Source organism: Rhinolophus sinicus, linkage group LG06, assembly GCF_036562045.2.
Source record: "Rhinolophus sinicus isolate RSC01 linkage group LG06, ASM3656204v1, whole genome shotgun sequence".
NCBI classification, from domain to species: domain Eukaryota; kingdom Metazoa; phylum Chordata; class Mammalia; order Chiroptera; family Rhinolophidae; genus Rhinolophus; species Rhinolophus sinicus.
This window is the reverse complement of record NC_133756.1, coordinates 7,783,774-7,797,517: the sequence shown is the minus strand read 5'-3', so window position 1 is coordinate 7,797,517 and position 13,744 is coordinate 7,783,774. Positions and strand designations below refer to the sequence as shown.

At 54.6% G+C, this 13,744-nt stretch overlaps 1 protein-coding gene across 3 annotated transcripts in view; it reads left to right on the top strand.

The window, feature by feature from the left end:
* The window catches only part of PRKCZ (protein kinase C zeta), a 93,457-nt gene that overhangs the window by 6,727 nt on the left and 72,986 nt on the right, over nucleotides 1-13,744 (top strand). For 2 of the 3 annotated variants that reach the window (XM_019712080.2, XM_074334256.1), the window contains exon 4: nucleotides 206-256. In XM_019712080.2, the coding sequence (XP_019567639.2) occupies nucleotides 206-256 (51 nt within the window). Of the gene's footprint in view, nucleotides 1-205; nucleotides 257-13,250; nucleotides 13,641-13,744 lie in introns of those variants that run through there. The other variant, XM_019712084.2, reaches the window with a different exon arrangement.

Genomic DNA, 13,744 nt, shown 5'->3' with positions numbered 1-13,744 from the left:
AGTGCTCCGGAAGTCCCAGAGGAGGGGGCAGGGGACACATGTGCACATGGGTGTCCAAGGCTCTGTCACTGGGCATCTCCCACGAGCTGATCCTCGGGCACGTGGGCAGCGTGTGCAGGACTCGTGGCAGTCCAGCCAGCAGGCTTCCTGTGCCACTGCCCAGGGCCAGGCGCGGGCGCTAACCACGTTCTTTCTCTCCGTGCAGTTTTCCCGAGCATCCCTGAGCAGCCCGGCATGCCTTGCCCAGGAGAAGACAGTGAGTACTGCCCTTTCCCCGGGCTCGTGTCGCACGTTGTGGGTTGAACTTACGCATTATGCCAGCAAGGGGCAGGCAGAGCTTTTTGTGGCTTAGGATTGTTTACCCTGTGAAGACTAAAGGGAGTGAGCGCTTCTCACTGGCTGGTGCCCCTGCCTTTTCTGTGTGTGTCTGTCCTGGCAAATGAGCGGGGCTATCGGGGAGGGGACCAGCTGGCTCAGTTGGTGGCAGAGTCTAGAAAATGCCCTGATCTTCCCTGCGAGGGAAGGACCCGGGCTGGAACAGCTGGATGCTGCTGCCATGCGTCTGCCCAGCTCACTGCCACCCCCGAACCTGGTTGTCTGCCCCCCAGTGCACACTGGCCCCACGGGTGACATGGGCGTCCTTCCCGTCCCCATGGTGATGAAGTCCCCAGGAGCGGTGGGGTCAGAGGAGGCCACCGGACGCCCGCACGCTGCAGCCGTTCCCCCCCTCAGGGCAGGGTACCCGTGTGTCCCGGGCCGCTGGCCTGGCGCTGCGCCCGCTCTGGCATGGTGAGCGTGAAGCCCTGACCAAGGTGGCTTCTTGTTCAGTTCGGGGGCCTGGGTGGCCCCTCGGCCCTGGGTGGGGCAGGAACTGCACTGAGCAGACTCAGGTCCAGGCCGTGCTGAGTCCGCGTCCCCCCTTGGGGACGGTAAATGTGCTGAGTGGGAGGCTAGGTGCGTGTCGGGTTTGTGGGAGAAGTCGGGGTGAAGATAGATATGGGGAGCCTTTAGCATGGAGGAGACTGTTGAAGTCACGGCGAGAGTGGTTGGTGATCGGCCCACGCCCTGCGGGCTCCCAGAGAGAACACGTGACTCCGCAGGAGGGTGCAGTGGGGCCTCAGAAACATCCGTGGATCTGGGCAGGTGGAGCTGGCAGTTTGCTGAGGCCAGAAGTGCCCAGGAGCTGGCGAGGTGTGGCCGTAGCAGGTGACAGTGGCGGTGTGAGGGCCATCTTGCGGGGCAGAGGGAGGGACATGCCTTCCCTCAGTCCTGGGTGTGTGTCTTGGAGCTGGCCCCACTCTGGCAGTGCAGGGGGACAGTCGGAGCCCCGTATGTCCTAGTAGGCGGCAGATGACAAGCTAGATACATGAGTGTCGGAGGCTCAGAAATGGAGCCAGAGGTGGGCGAAGGGCTGGGTGGCTGTGGGGGTGCAGCTGGAGACTCAGAGGCCAGGAAACCATGCTGAGAAAGCTGTCAGCGGACTCCCTGCTGCAGCCCAGCCAGGGGGGGGCGGGCCAGGGGAAGCTGGTGACTTACTCACATGTCACGTGTGGGGTTTCTGCTTGTGGGGCTCGGGAGCTGCAAGGATGGGGGATCAAAGGAGGAGATTTGTGAGGCGGGACGTGCAGTGGGTACCTGGAGGCACTCAGGGTGGGGCTGAGCAGGTGGCCAGTGAGGCAGCAGCTCACCTGCAGCAGCCCCCGGCGGCCAGAGGGGAGCCCGTCCATGGGGCCTGAGAGACGGGCGGCGGCACAGGGGTTTCAGGGTCCTCGTCCCCCACGGGGCTGCCCCTGCTGGTGTCCCTCCGTTGGGGGTGCCCACATCCCATGGAAAGGGTCGTGCACCCCGAAAGGGCAGCATCACACTTGACAGTTTACGTGTCCTTTTGGACACATGAAAAGAAAGTAAGATGTCGCCCCCTCACAGCGCTAGGCTTTGACAGCGGTGACAGGCTGTCTGTTTCTGCTGACAGATGTGTCCAGCAGCCAGCGCCGCCCCGGGGCGCAGGGGTCCCAGCGTTGTCCAGTACCCCAGAGGCTGGAGCGGGCTGTCCACTCAGTCCACGGCCTGGCAGCACTGCCCCCAGGCTCCTCGCTTTGCCCGCCCCAGGTCACATCCACGCTGGCCTTGTCCAAGGGAGGGTGACAGGGCTGACCCTCCCTCTGCCAAGCTAGAGGTGGGAGCGACACGTGGGCACCGGCCGCCGTGTCACTGTAGAGGAATGTGGAGAATGCGGTGAGCTTCACGAGAGCGCTGCCCGGGCACAGGAGTGCGTCCATGAGGACCTTACGGGGTGGCCCTGGGGCTCGGGGATCCGTGGTGTTGTGGGTGGTGGCTGGGTGCCCGGCCGGTGTCCCTCCCCCGGCATGGATACCACTCCCGACGCTGACGTCCGCTTGGCCGGGCAGCAAACTAAGGGAGCAGCACAGAGCACCCTCTCACACGGAGTCTCCCAGGCGCCCGGGCTGTTTGCACGTTGGCTCGATTTTAATGCTGATCTTGGACGTAGGACAGCCCTGTTCTGGCCTCCCGATGGCTGTGGTGGGCAGCACGCTTGTGGGACTGGACCCGCGTGGGCCATCCTGTTCTGTTTTCCTGGCGTGGAGCAGCTCTGCCCCCGCCAGGGGTGACTGTGAGGGTTCCAGGGCGCCCTTGAGCCACGGCAGGTCCTCACCAGGAGAACCGGGGGGATGGACGACATCTGCTGACATGACCACGCGGCAGGAATGCAGCCACCCGCTGCGCCTGGGCACGTTTTGCTCGCGGCCAGTTTGCAGCAGCCCAGCCTGTTTACTTTCAGCAAAACACCTTCCACACATTCTACTCTAGATGCACATTCTATGCATTTAATCAGTTTTGCAGGGTTTTTAAAACATTGTGTAAAGTACATGTAACATATCATTTCCCATTTTAACTATTTAAAGTGACATTCAGTGGCAGTTGATACACACACGGTTGTGCAGCCACTCCCTCTGCCTGCTTTTTAAATAAGTTCAGAAAGAAAACCTCATGCCCCCACTGACCCTCCTCGTTCCTTCTCTGCCCGCCAGCGCCTGGCAACCCCCAATCTTCACTCCGTCTCTGGGTTTTCCTTTCTGGGACGTTGTGTATAAATGAAGTTCGGATAGGTGGTCTTCTGGAACCGGCTTCTTTCACTTCGATGTTTTTGAAGTTTATCCATGTGTAACGTGTGTCAGAACAACAATCCTTTCCCTCTCATTTTTAAAAATTGTGGTAAAATACACATAACATGAAATTCACCATCTAACCATTGTTAAGTGTCCGGTTCAGGGGCATCTAGTACATTCACACCATTGTGTAGGTGTCACCACCGTCATCTCCGGAACTTTCCATCTTCCGAAACTGAGATTGTCCCCATGAAACACTCACTCCCCATGCCCTCCCCCAGCCCCTGACCCCCACCCTCCTACTTCCTGTCTCTGAATCTGACCCCTCCAGGGGCCTCCTATAAATGGAGTCGTGCAGGACTTGTCCTTCTTTGTCTGGCTTATTTCACTGAGCACAGTGTCCTCAGGGTCCCTCCATGTTGTAGCAGGTGAAGACTATTCCCCTGTGTGGACGGGCCACATTTTGTTTATCTGCCTGTCTCGATGGACACCTGGGTTGTTGCCACTTTTCGGCTACTGTGAGTACAAACACCTGTCTGCGTCCCTGCGTTCCTTCGGTCCTGTGGGGTGAACGCCCAGGAGCGGGATTGCTGGGTCACATGGTCACTCTCTGCGTAAGTCTTTGAAGAGCCTCCATGCTGGTGGCTGCTCCACTTTACCTCCCACCGACAGGGCGCCCGGGTCCCACTTGCCACGTCCTCGCCAGCACTTGCTTCCTGTCTGTCTGACAGGAGCCATTCTGATGGGTGTGAGGTGGTGTCTCGTTTTCATCTTGATTTTGTGGTTTTGATTTTAGGTCTTTAATGCATGTTGAGTTAATTTTTGTATGTGGTGTTGGGGGAGGGTCCCACTTCATTCTTTTGCGTGTGGCTGTCCAATTGTCCCAGCACCATATGTTGAAAAGACTGCTTTCCCCATCGAATGGCCTTAGCACACTTGTTGGAAATCATTGGACCATAGACATGAGGGTTTATTTCGGTGCTCTCCGTTCTGTTCCACTGCTCTGTATGCCTGTCTTTATGCCAGGACCACACTGATTTGATCACTGTAGCTTTGTAGTAAGTTTTTAAATCAGGAAGTGTGATGTCTCCAGCTTTGTTCTTATTTAAGATTGCTTTAGCTATTTGGGGTCCCTTGAGATTCCATATGGATTTTTATGGTGGGTTTTTCTATTTCTGCAAAAAAGCATCACTGAGATTTTGATAGGGATTACGTTGAACCTGTGTATCGCTTTAGGTGGGAATAACATTCTAATCCATAGACATGGAATATCTTTCCACTTATTTATGTCGTCTTTAATTTCTTTCAGCGCTGTTTTATAGTTTTCAGTGTAAAAGTCTTTCACCTCCTTGTTAGCCTTCTTCCTAAGTGTTTTATTCTTTTGGATGCTATTGCAAATGGACCTGTTTTATTAATTTCCTTTTTGGGTTGTTCATTGCTTGTGTATAGAAACACCACTGATTTTTGTGTTGACTTTGTATCCTACCATTTTGCTGAATTTGTTTTTTGGGGAATCATTAGATTTTTCTGCGTCATCTGTGAACAGAGATAATTTTATTATTCCTTTCCAATCTGGATTGCTTTTATTTCTTTTTCTTGCCTGATTGCTCTGGCTAGAATTTCCAGTGCTGTGCTGAACTGAAGTGGTGAGAGTGGGTATGCCTGCCTTGTTCCTGATCTTAGAGGAAAAGCGTTCAGTCTTTCACCGTTGATAAGATTGCTGTCAGTTTTTCTTTTTTTAAATTGAAGAATAACAACTTTATGTTTTACACGTAAAGGCTGATGAAAAACCATCGAGTGCTGTTAAAGAAAATCCACCATCTCAGTAGAAAAAACATCTTGATTGAAAAGTATGGTAACTGTTTACTCATTAAATACTATTTAAGTTTTTTCTACAACACAACAGTTCAATCTCAGTACAATGGATTCAAGACCAAGTGTACATGTTACATGTATCAAGGCTAGATTACAAGTTATCATGTCATCGTCACATTTTGTTTTCAATGCACTTGATGAGTCACTGGCAGTATTTTGTGATGACACTACGTTAGTGGTAATAAGAATGTTTTTGACCCAGTGAATGATGGATTAATCAGAACATTCTGAACTGCTGATGTTGAAGGCATTGAGGCTTCTACAGCTGGGGGCTGCAAAGCAGGCGTCTGTACTGTAACCCTTTACCCTGTGAGGGACATTGGCGTCCGTACTTTAATTGAAACAGACATGGTTTGTGGGGTTGGTGTGCCAAATGTGGGAGTACTGGGTCTGCTAGTATCTCACCAACAGTTGGAGAACTGTTATTCTTCCCACAACAAGTAGAAGCCTTTTTTGGTGAAGACTTCAGTTTGGAGGAGTCCAGCAGTACCTTCAGGTATGATCTGGGGGCTGAATATGGCTTCATCAACAGCAAAGGGGTTTGATTTCTGTGCCTCGCAATAGCAAATCGAAAGTCTCTTGGGGGACGAGAGGTAGAAGAGTGGTCAGCACGGCACTGGGTGGCCAGTGACACGTTGTCTACTGCGACAAGCTTTCTTAGCACGGCTTGGGTAGCTTCCTGCACCGTCTAGAATCATGGTCACGTATCGGGAGGCACACTCCAACACCTCATTTGTACGTCTCGGCTCATGCGTCATCCCCGAGTCCTTCGGGAGTTCTGCCGTCGTAGGGGCGTGTGTCTGCGTGCCCTTGGGAGAAGCCATCTTGCCGGGTGCCATGATATCCGGTGGTCAGACTTCCCGAGCTCGCACCCACATTAAGTACCTCTGTCCTGATGGTGAGGTCAGTGCTTTTCCAGTCCCTGGGGTACTGGTGAGCAGGAGGCAACATGGGCCTCACGGGACGGCTCTGGGAGCCTCAGCACACACGCCTCCTGGGGGCTTTTCATATGTGGCTTTCATTACGTTGAGGTACTTTCTTTCTATGGCATAATAAGAAATACCGGCGGTGCCAAAAAATGCATACACATTTTAAGAAAGGAGAAAAACTATTAAAATGACACTGATGGGAACCCCTTTGAGCACCTCTTGTAGTTGCAGACGTCAAACGGGACTTGTATTCATCGTTTGTTACAGGTACATATTGAGTATTACAATTTAATACCGTTTTGCTTTCTTACAATGTGTACATTTTTTTGGCATCTGTCTGTGGTCTCTGTCCTCAATTCCAGGTTCAGAACACCCTTGTAATTTCCGGAGGGATAGGAGTGTCTTTTGTCATTCATTCGGCCATACTGTTGACACACTTGAGTTTTGCTAATGAGATGACTTGGGTGGGGCCCCTGGATAGCCTAGGGTGGGGCTGTCACCACAAAAACCTTGTGATTAGAGGGTTTGAACTTTCAGCCCCACCCTCCTGACCTGGGGGAGGGGGAGGGGCTGGTACATGAGCCAGTCTCCATTGGCCAGTGAGTTAATCAATCGTGTGTGTGTGTGTGTGTGTGTGTGTGTGTGTGTGTGTACCTAAGCCTCCATAGAAATTCCTAAAGTCCTATGGAACTTTGGGGTGGGTTCAGAGAGTGTCCAGGTTGCTGGGCCCTTTGGGTAGGGCGTGGGAGCTCCGTGCCCTCTCCCCACGCCTGGCCCTATGCATCTCTTCCACTTGGCTGGCTTGAGTTAATCTGGTAAGTGAAATGTTTCTCCGAGTTCTGTGAGCCCCAAGGCAAATTAATGGACTCAGAGGAGGGGTCACAGGAACGTCCGACCTATAGCTGGTGGGTCAGAAGCACAGGTGACAACCTGGATTGGTGATTGGGATCTGAAGGGGGGAGCCTTGTAGGACCAAGCCCTTAACCTGTGGGATGTGACGTTATCTCCAGATAATATCAAAATTGAGGAATTGCTTGGTAGTGTGGCGAAAAAGCACACATGCTACCTCCTGTTTCTAGTTTGTTGAGTATTTTATCATGAAAGGATTTTCAAATTCGTTAAGTGCCTCTTGGGCATCAGCTGAAGTAATCATGTGGTGTGTTTCTTCTCCTTTGTTCTGTCAATGTGGATATTACACTTACTATTCCTATACTGAGCTTCCCTTCTATGAATAAACCCCACCTGGTCAGGATGTGTAGTCCTTTTCATGTGCTGCTGAATTCTGTTTGCTGGTATTTTGTTGAGGACCTTTGAGTCAGTGTTCATCAGGGAAGTTGGTCTGTAGTTTTCTTGTGGTGTCTTTGGCTTTGGTGTCGGGGTTACGCTGGCCTCCTTGAATGAGTTGGGAACTGTTCCCTCCTCTCTGATTTTAGGAAGAGTTGGAGGATTGGTATTAGTTCCTTAAATGTTTGGTGGAATTCACCAGTGCAGCTGTCAGGTCAGGGTTTTGCTTTGTGGGAAGACTTTGATTTCTGGTTCACTCTCCTTGCCAGTCACGGGTCTACTTAGATTTTCTATTTCTTTGTGGTTTAGTCCTGTTGGTTTTGTAGATCTAGGAATTTGTCCATTTCATCTAGGTAATCCAGCTTGTTGGCATGTAATTGTTCGCAGTACGCTCTTATAATCAATTTTATTTCTGTAGAATCAATAGTAATGTCCCCACTTTCCCTTCTGATTTTAGTAATGTCTTTCCTTTTTTCCCCCTCAGACCATCTAGCTCAGGGGTGTCCAAACTTTTTTTCAATGTTTTTTACCAAGGGCCACATGCGGTAAAATACACAAACAGCCGGGCCACTCACTCGAGGGGAAGTATGTATTGCCTCACCTGGTTTATTTAAGTAAACTAAATATATTTTTGGAATTTGCTGCGGGCCAATTAACAATGGATTGCGGGCCGCAGTTTGGACACCCCTGATCTAGCTAAAGGGTTTTCAATTTTGTTGATTTTTTCATTGATTTTTTCTATTGTTTTTCTGTTGTTTATTTCATTTCTCTTTGCTCTAATCTATTATTTCCTTCCTCTGGTAGCTTTGGTTTAGTTTGTTCTTCTTTTCCTAGTTCTTTAAGTTGTAAAGTTAGGTTGCTGACCTGAGATGTTTCTTGTTTTTAATGTCTGCATTCACATTTGCTAGCCCCGTTTTCTCTGCTCCCTGTAAGTTTTGGTGTGTTGTGTCTCGTTTTCATTTGTCTCTAAGTATGTTTTTATTTCTCTTGTGATTTCTTCTTTGATCCATTGGTTGTTTAAGGTGCGTTAGTTTTTACAATTTCGTGAATTGTCCAGTTTTTCTTCTGTTACTGATGTCCGACTTCCTCCTGCTGTGGTCGGAGAAGGTGCTTTGCATGAGATCCATCTTTTTAGTCTATTGAGAGTTAATTTGAGGCCTCTTAGTGGTCTCTCCTGGAAAATGTGCCGTGTGCCCCCGAGAAGGGTGTTGGGGGTATTGTGCTCTGTGTCTGTCTGCTGGACGGTGTTGGGCTGAGGGTTGTCCAGGCCGTCCGTGTCCTTACTCATCTCCTGTCTGCTTGCTGCTTCATTCCTTTTTGTGACTGAGTAATATTCCATCGTGTGGACCCCCTGGGCTGCTTATCCACGCACACATCAGACACATGTGTGTGGAAACATCATCAGAAGCCATGCACGGGGCCTTGTGAGGCTCCCACTCTGAGGGGTCTGACTTCAGTCTGGTTCTGGGTCCTACGTGAGCAGGCCTGCCAGTTACAAGTGACAGAGGTAAATACGCTGTCGGGGTTCAGGCAGGAGGCCGTGCTCCCTGCCGTCAGCAACGAGGGCCCCTTAGGGGCTGGGAAGCAAGTGGAGGCACATTTCCGGGGCCTTCCAGGGCTGGGTGGGGGTGGTGGTGAGTGAGTGGCATGACCAAGAATCGACAACCTGGTGACATGGTGGCCCTAGGTGCTGTGGGAACAGGTGGGCTAGCTGGGATGTCCCAGCAAGGTGGGGCCCGCACGGCTCTGGGGGGCTTGCTGAGGCAGAGAATGACGCGGCAGCGTTGGTGTCTGAGGGTGGTCGCCTGCTGGTCTGGGCAGGGTGGGCCGGGCAGCCCAGGGCTCTTTGTGCCTGACTCTGACCTTCGGGGTCCCCACCAGGTCGTACTGCCCTGTGGCCCTCCGTCTGTGCCCATTCTCACGCTGGATGGGCTCTTCATGCCACACCACAGTGCACCTGCAGTCTTTCCCCCAGGCCGCCCCGCCTGGTGCCTTGGTGCCTCTGGTCAAACGGCATGTTGGTGTTTGCTTTGGTGCGTTCACATCTGTTAGTGTTTTCCTTCCTGGCGACCCCACAGGGTAGGAATGTTTTGTTTCTTGCATTTTGGGCTTTGCTCCGTTGGCGTGTATATCTGTGCAGGGTGGTGCTGGGCTGGTTGTCTGGTAGGACGCGTCGCTGCTCTGCCCCTCAGCAGGGACTCGGAGGGCCGAGCTGCTTCTCCTGAAGATGCAGCAAATTTCTTACTTGGCGGCCGCCAGGACACCTGGGCTGTGGTTCCCTAAAATCAGATAATCACCGTGACAAACAGCAGATTAGTCCCCTTAATAGAAGGGGTGCCTCCAGGTGAAGGGGGTGGGACCAGCCCCCTGCCGACAGCTCCCGTCATTGCAGTAATGGTCACAGCCCCCCTTGGGGCACCCTGCCAAGGGCCTCTCAGGGACCCTCTCCTCACCGTCCCTGTTCACTGCGGTGTGTGGAAGGGTGAGTTCGGTCCCCCAGTGCCATAACGGCTCCCCGACGGGCGGCTCAGAAAGACAGACTTTCCCTTTGAGCCTGGAGGCACGGACGCCCAGCTGCCTGTGGAGGCTGCGGGGCCAGGCAAGCGTGTGAGCCTCCCTGACTGCGAGAGGCTGCCCTGCGGTCTGCCTCCCTGTCTTCACATGGCACCGTCCCTCCCCCTGCGGACACCAGCCACCAGCTACTCCAGCGTGACTGAGGTGCTCAAGCTTGCCTGCAAAAACGTTTTCCAAACGGCTACATCTGCAGGTTCTTGGGGTTAGGACATGGACATGTCTTTTGGGGGCCACCATCCAGGTCCGATTGTCTAGTCTCCTCGGGGGTGGGGGCCTGACTCCCCCAGCACTGTGCAGGTGGGTCTGTCCCTGGGACATGCTCTCTGCATGGGGTCTCCGTGGCCCTCTCGTGTCATGTTTTGTGGTTGAGGCTATTCAGGTTTATGGGGTCTTGGTGCCCTCGCAGAGCTGCTTCTGGGGGGGGCAGTCCCATGCAGAGCTCTGAGTCGGACTGTGGGTGGTGGGTTCACACCAGGATGGCCTGGAGGTGCAGGACCCCTTCTGACACAGGGTCACTGGAGAGGTTTGGGGGCTGGAGCCGAGGTGGTCCGTGGGCTGTGAAGTCGGTCCTGCGCCAGTGCTGGTGGTCAGCACGCCCTGGGCCAGTTTGTGGGAGACTGAGGCCCAGTGGGCAGGCCTCGCAGGTAGGTGTAGCTGAGACTATCACCCCCACCATGGTCCCCGTAAGTGGGGAGGCCCAGGTCCGGCACCTTTTCCCAAGGACACTGGGGTCCTGCTGCCTGTGTCCTGCCACCCACCACCCTCTCGTTCCCTTGGGCAGCCGCTTGCCTTTAACGTCCAGCCAACTCCTGCTCCATGTGACCGGACCTCCAGTTCCTGCCGGCCCATCCTGTGGGCCCTTCCCGTGGGCCCTTCCCAGGGACTGTGGGCTGGGAGGTGATTGACAGCTGGAGCGAGCCCCAGCAGGGTGGCTGGGAGGGGTTCAGTCACCCTCCTGGGAAGGTGTGGCAGTGCATGCCTGTGCAGACCTGCGTCCCAGCAGTGGCCATGGCTGTGCCAAAGGGAGGGACACTTACATCGTCCTTAAGCCAGTGACTGGCTGTTTAGTGACCGCCTGTCCATACTTACAAAGTGGAAATAATGGGGCTGTAAGTACAATAGTGCTTGTAAAAGGTGGAGTAGCAGTAGTATTCAGTGTGTCTTAAGGGACATTTGGTGGCACTTACGGGGCTGGAGACTTCAGTGCATTAAACAAGCTTTTCTGTCACTTGGGGCTGTCCTGGGGGTGATGAGCATTGGCCCGAGGGGCTTCCTGGAGGAGGAGGCTCGCTGGACAGCAGGGCCTGTCACACAGGGCTGGACATGGAGGCTGCAGGCCCCAGTGCTGTCCCTCCTTGGGGCATTTCTACTGTTGTTCCAGCCCACATACTCCTTGGGGACCCTTGGTGGGTGGCCACAGGCCTGGGCAGCGTGCAGCTGGGCAGGGCCACCCAAGGGATAAGGTGGTCCTCCAGCAGGCTCCTGTCCCAGGCTGGCGCCTTGGCTTCCCTGGGGCCTGTGGTGGACACTCGGGGTGGCCACCCGGGAAGGGCTATGGAAGGAGAGCCATGGTGTCCACACTGAGATTGGGGGCAGAGCTGAGTTAGTCCTGATTCACTCGGCCTGTCAGTCCTTTGAGTCCACGGAGAGATTACCTCCACTGACCATGACCCATATGGGGAAGCCAGGTGTCGGCTCAGCATGGCCCTGGTGGCAGCAGGGGACGTATGTGTCTGTGAGACCATAGAATGTGGTGGGCATAACATTCAAGGGGTGCTGCTGAGCTGCTGGGACCAGACCCTGGCTCTGCAGTGAGCTGAGCAGCTCTGGGCAGATGGGTGTGGCTCCCTGTGCCTCAGTTTCCCCCCATAAAGGAGGCTGCATGCACATTAACTGAGTTTGGAAGGACTCCAGAAACGTGCTGAGGGCTCCCTAAGGCCAGCTCACCGTCAACCACCCCCAGCTCAGCTCTTGATCAAGTGGGAAGCAAAGCGCCCCCATCAGGTGTGGTCAAGCCAGTGCAGCGTCCTCGTGAGTGACAGGGACCAGACAAGCTCAGGGCGGGGCCTGGGGATGCAGCTGGTGGAGTGGGGAGTCCGGACCTGCGGGCCGAGGCCGTCGGGAGTGTCCCTCAGGCACAGGTGGGCAGGTTACTACAAATGCTTCCAAAATGACTTAAACACCTGCTTTTCATTCCCTGGTACTTACAGGTATGGCTATTAAAAATCCAGTTTCATTCAGTTTTGTCTCAAATTATTTGCAACATACCGGAAAAGCTAGTTTTCCACCTAAAATCGGCTTCCAGTAAAATCAGCAGTCTGCCAGTTCAACCTGATTTTCTTGTGTCCTACCAAAGTACGTGTTGTGGACGGACCGGGCCTGCCACAGCTGGAAGGTGCTGGGGGTCATGTCACGCCAGTCATGTGACTGTTCACACGGGACACACTAACCCTGCGTTTCCCTGGGAGCCCAGGGGAGAGGGAGCATCAGTTATTTCGTGACTTTACAGTTGGTCATAGTCGGGTCGGCAAGCTTTCCTACAGGCCCCGATAGTGAGTGTTTTGGTGTTACTCAGTCAACCGAAACTGTAAAAGCCAGCCTTAAGCTTGTTTGTTGTCTGGGAGCACCGAGACCTGGTCAACCTGCGTTTCCAGTAGAGGACACTTGGGGACCTTCTCCTTGAATGGTGCCCCTGAGTGTTGTATTTACGTATAGCACGTCCTAGGAAAGGCTGTGGCACGGCCAGTCAGCTGCCGGATGCTTCAGGCCACACAGCCAGAGCCTGCAGGGCGGGAGTTTGCACCCAGAGCTCTGGCTGCCTGCTTATAACCCATCGGAGGTGCGCGGTTCCAGCCGGACCCTCACCTTTCCCAGATCTCTGCCCATGGTGGCAGCACGTGTTTGTTGGAGGGCGGGGATAGACATTTCCTGTCACTGCCCGTGCTCCCAGTGTGGAGTGCCAGGTGGATGCAGGGCTGGTGCCATCTTTTCTGCATGTGTTTTGGATTTGGAGGGCAGTGGGAGTGGGCTGTCAGGTGGCGGGTGAGAGCTGGACGCCTGGGCTCGTGTTCTGCTCTGGGCGCCCATGGGCAGGACATAGGTGGCATGAGTCAGCGGGGGCCCCTCCTGTGATCCCAGCCAGGCACCCCGATTCTCACCTCCTGGTGTGTGGAATGTCCCCCTTTCTTCCCTTCCCGGTGCCCACTGCCCCCCAGAGCGGCAACCACTTCCAAAGGCCACCTGACCTAGGGTTCAGCCCGCTTTTGACTGGACTCTCGGCTTCTCTGTCTCCCCTCGGCACTGGCTTGGACCCTCAAGCATTTGTGTTGGGCCCATTCTTGGTCTCTGGATGTAGGTTGGTCTCTCCTGCCTTGGTGGCCACTGTGTCCCTGCAGCCTGGCCAGCGGACCTGATTTGGCCGCGGGGCCAGCTGGGCTCTGTCCCTGGGAGGCTGCATTTGAAAGACTCCCTGAGGCCCAGCTGCCTCCGTTTGGCTACTGCCCGCCCTGAGGACCGGCTCAATGCAGAGATGCTTGTTTTCATGTGACGTCAGCTCCTTGATATCCAGGCCGTGTTTTAGTTGGTGCCTCAGCTGCCGGCTCCAGCTTCCCAGGGGAGCCGGGTACCACCCGGGCCTGAAGACATGAGGCGGCAGGGATGTGAGCGGAGGGGCACGGGCCGGCCAGCCTGCCTCTGAGCGCCCCTCCTGTCTCCTGCGTGGGAGCCCACAGCCCATTGTCGGGTCGAGGGGCGCGGGGCAGCATCAGCGCTGAAGGGCAGGGACATGCACGATTCACGCCCGCCGCGCCGCGGAGCATAAAGAAGTCAGCTGGGGAGGCAGGAGGACGCCGTGAGTACCGCGCGGGCAGCGCTCTGCGTTTTCCGCCCGCACAGGGGCCGGCAGCCGCCTCGCAGGCCGTGTGCCCGCAGGGGACCTTCCCGGCACAGACGCGG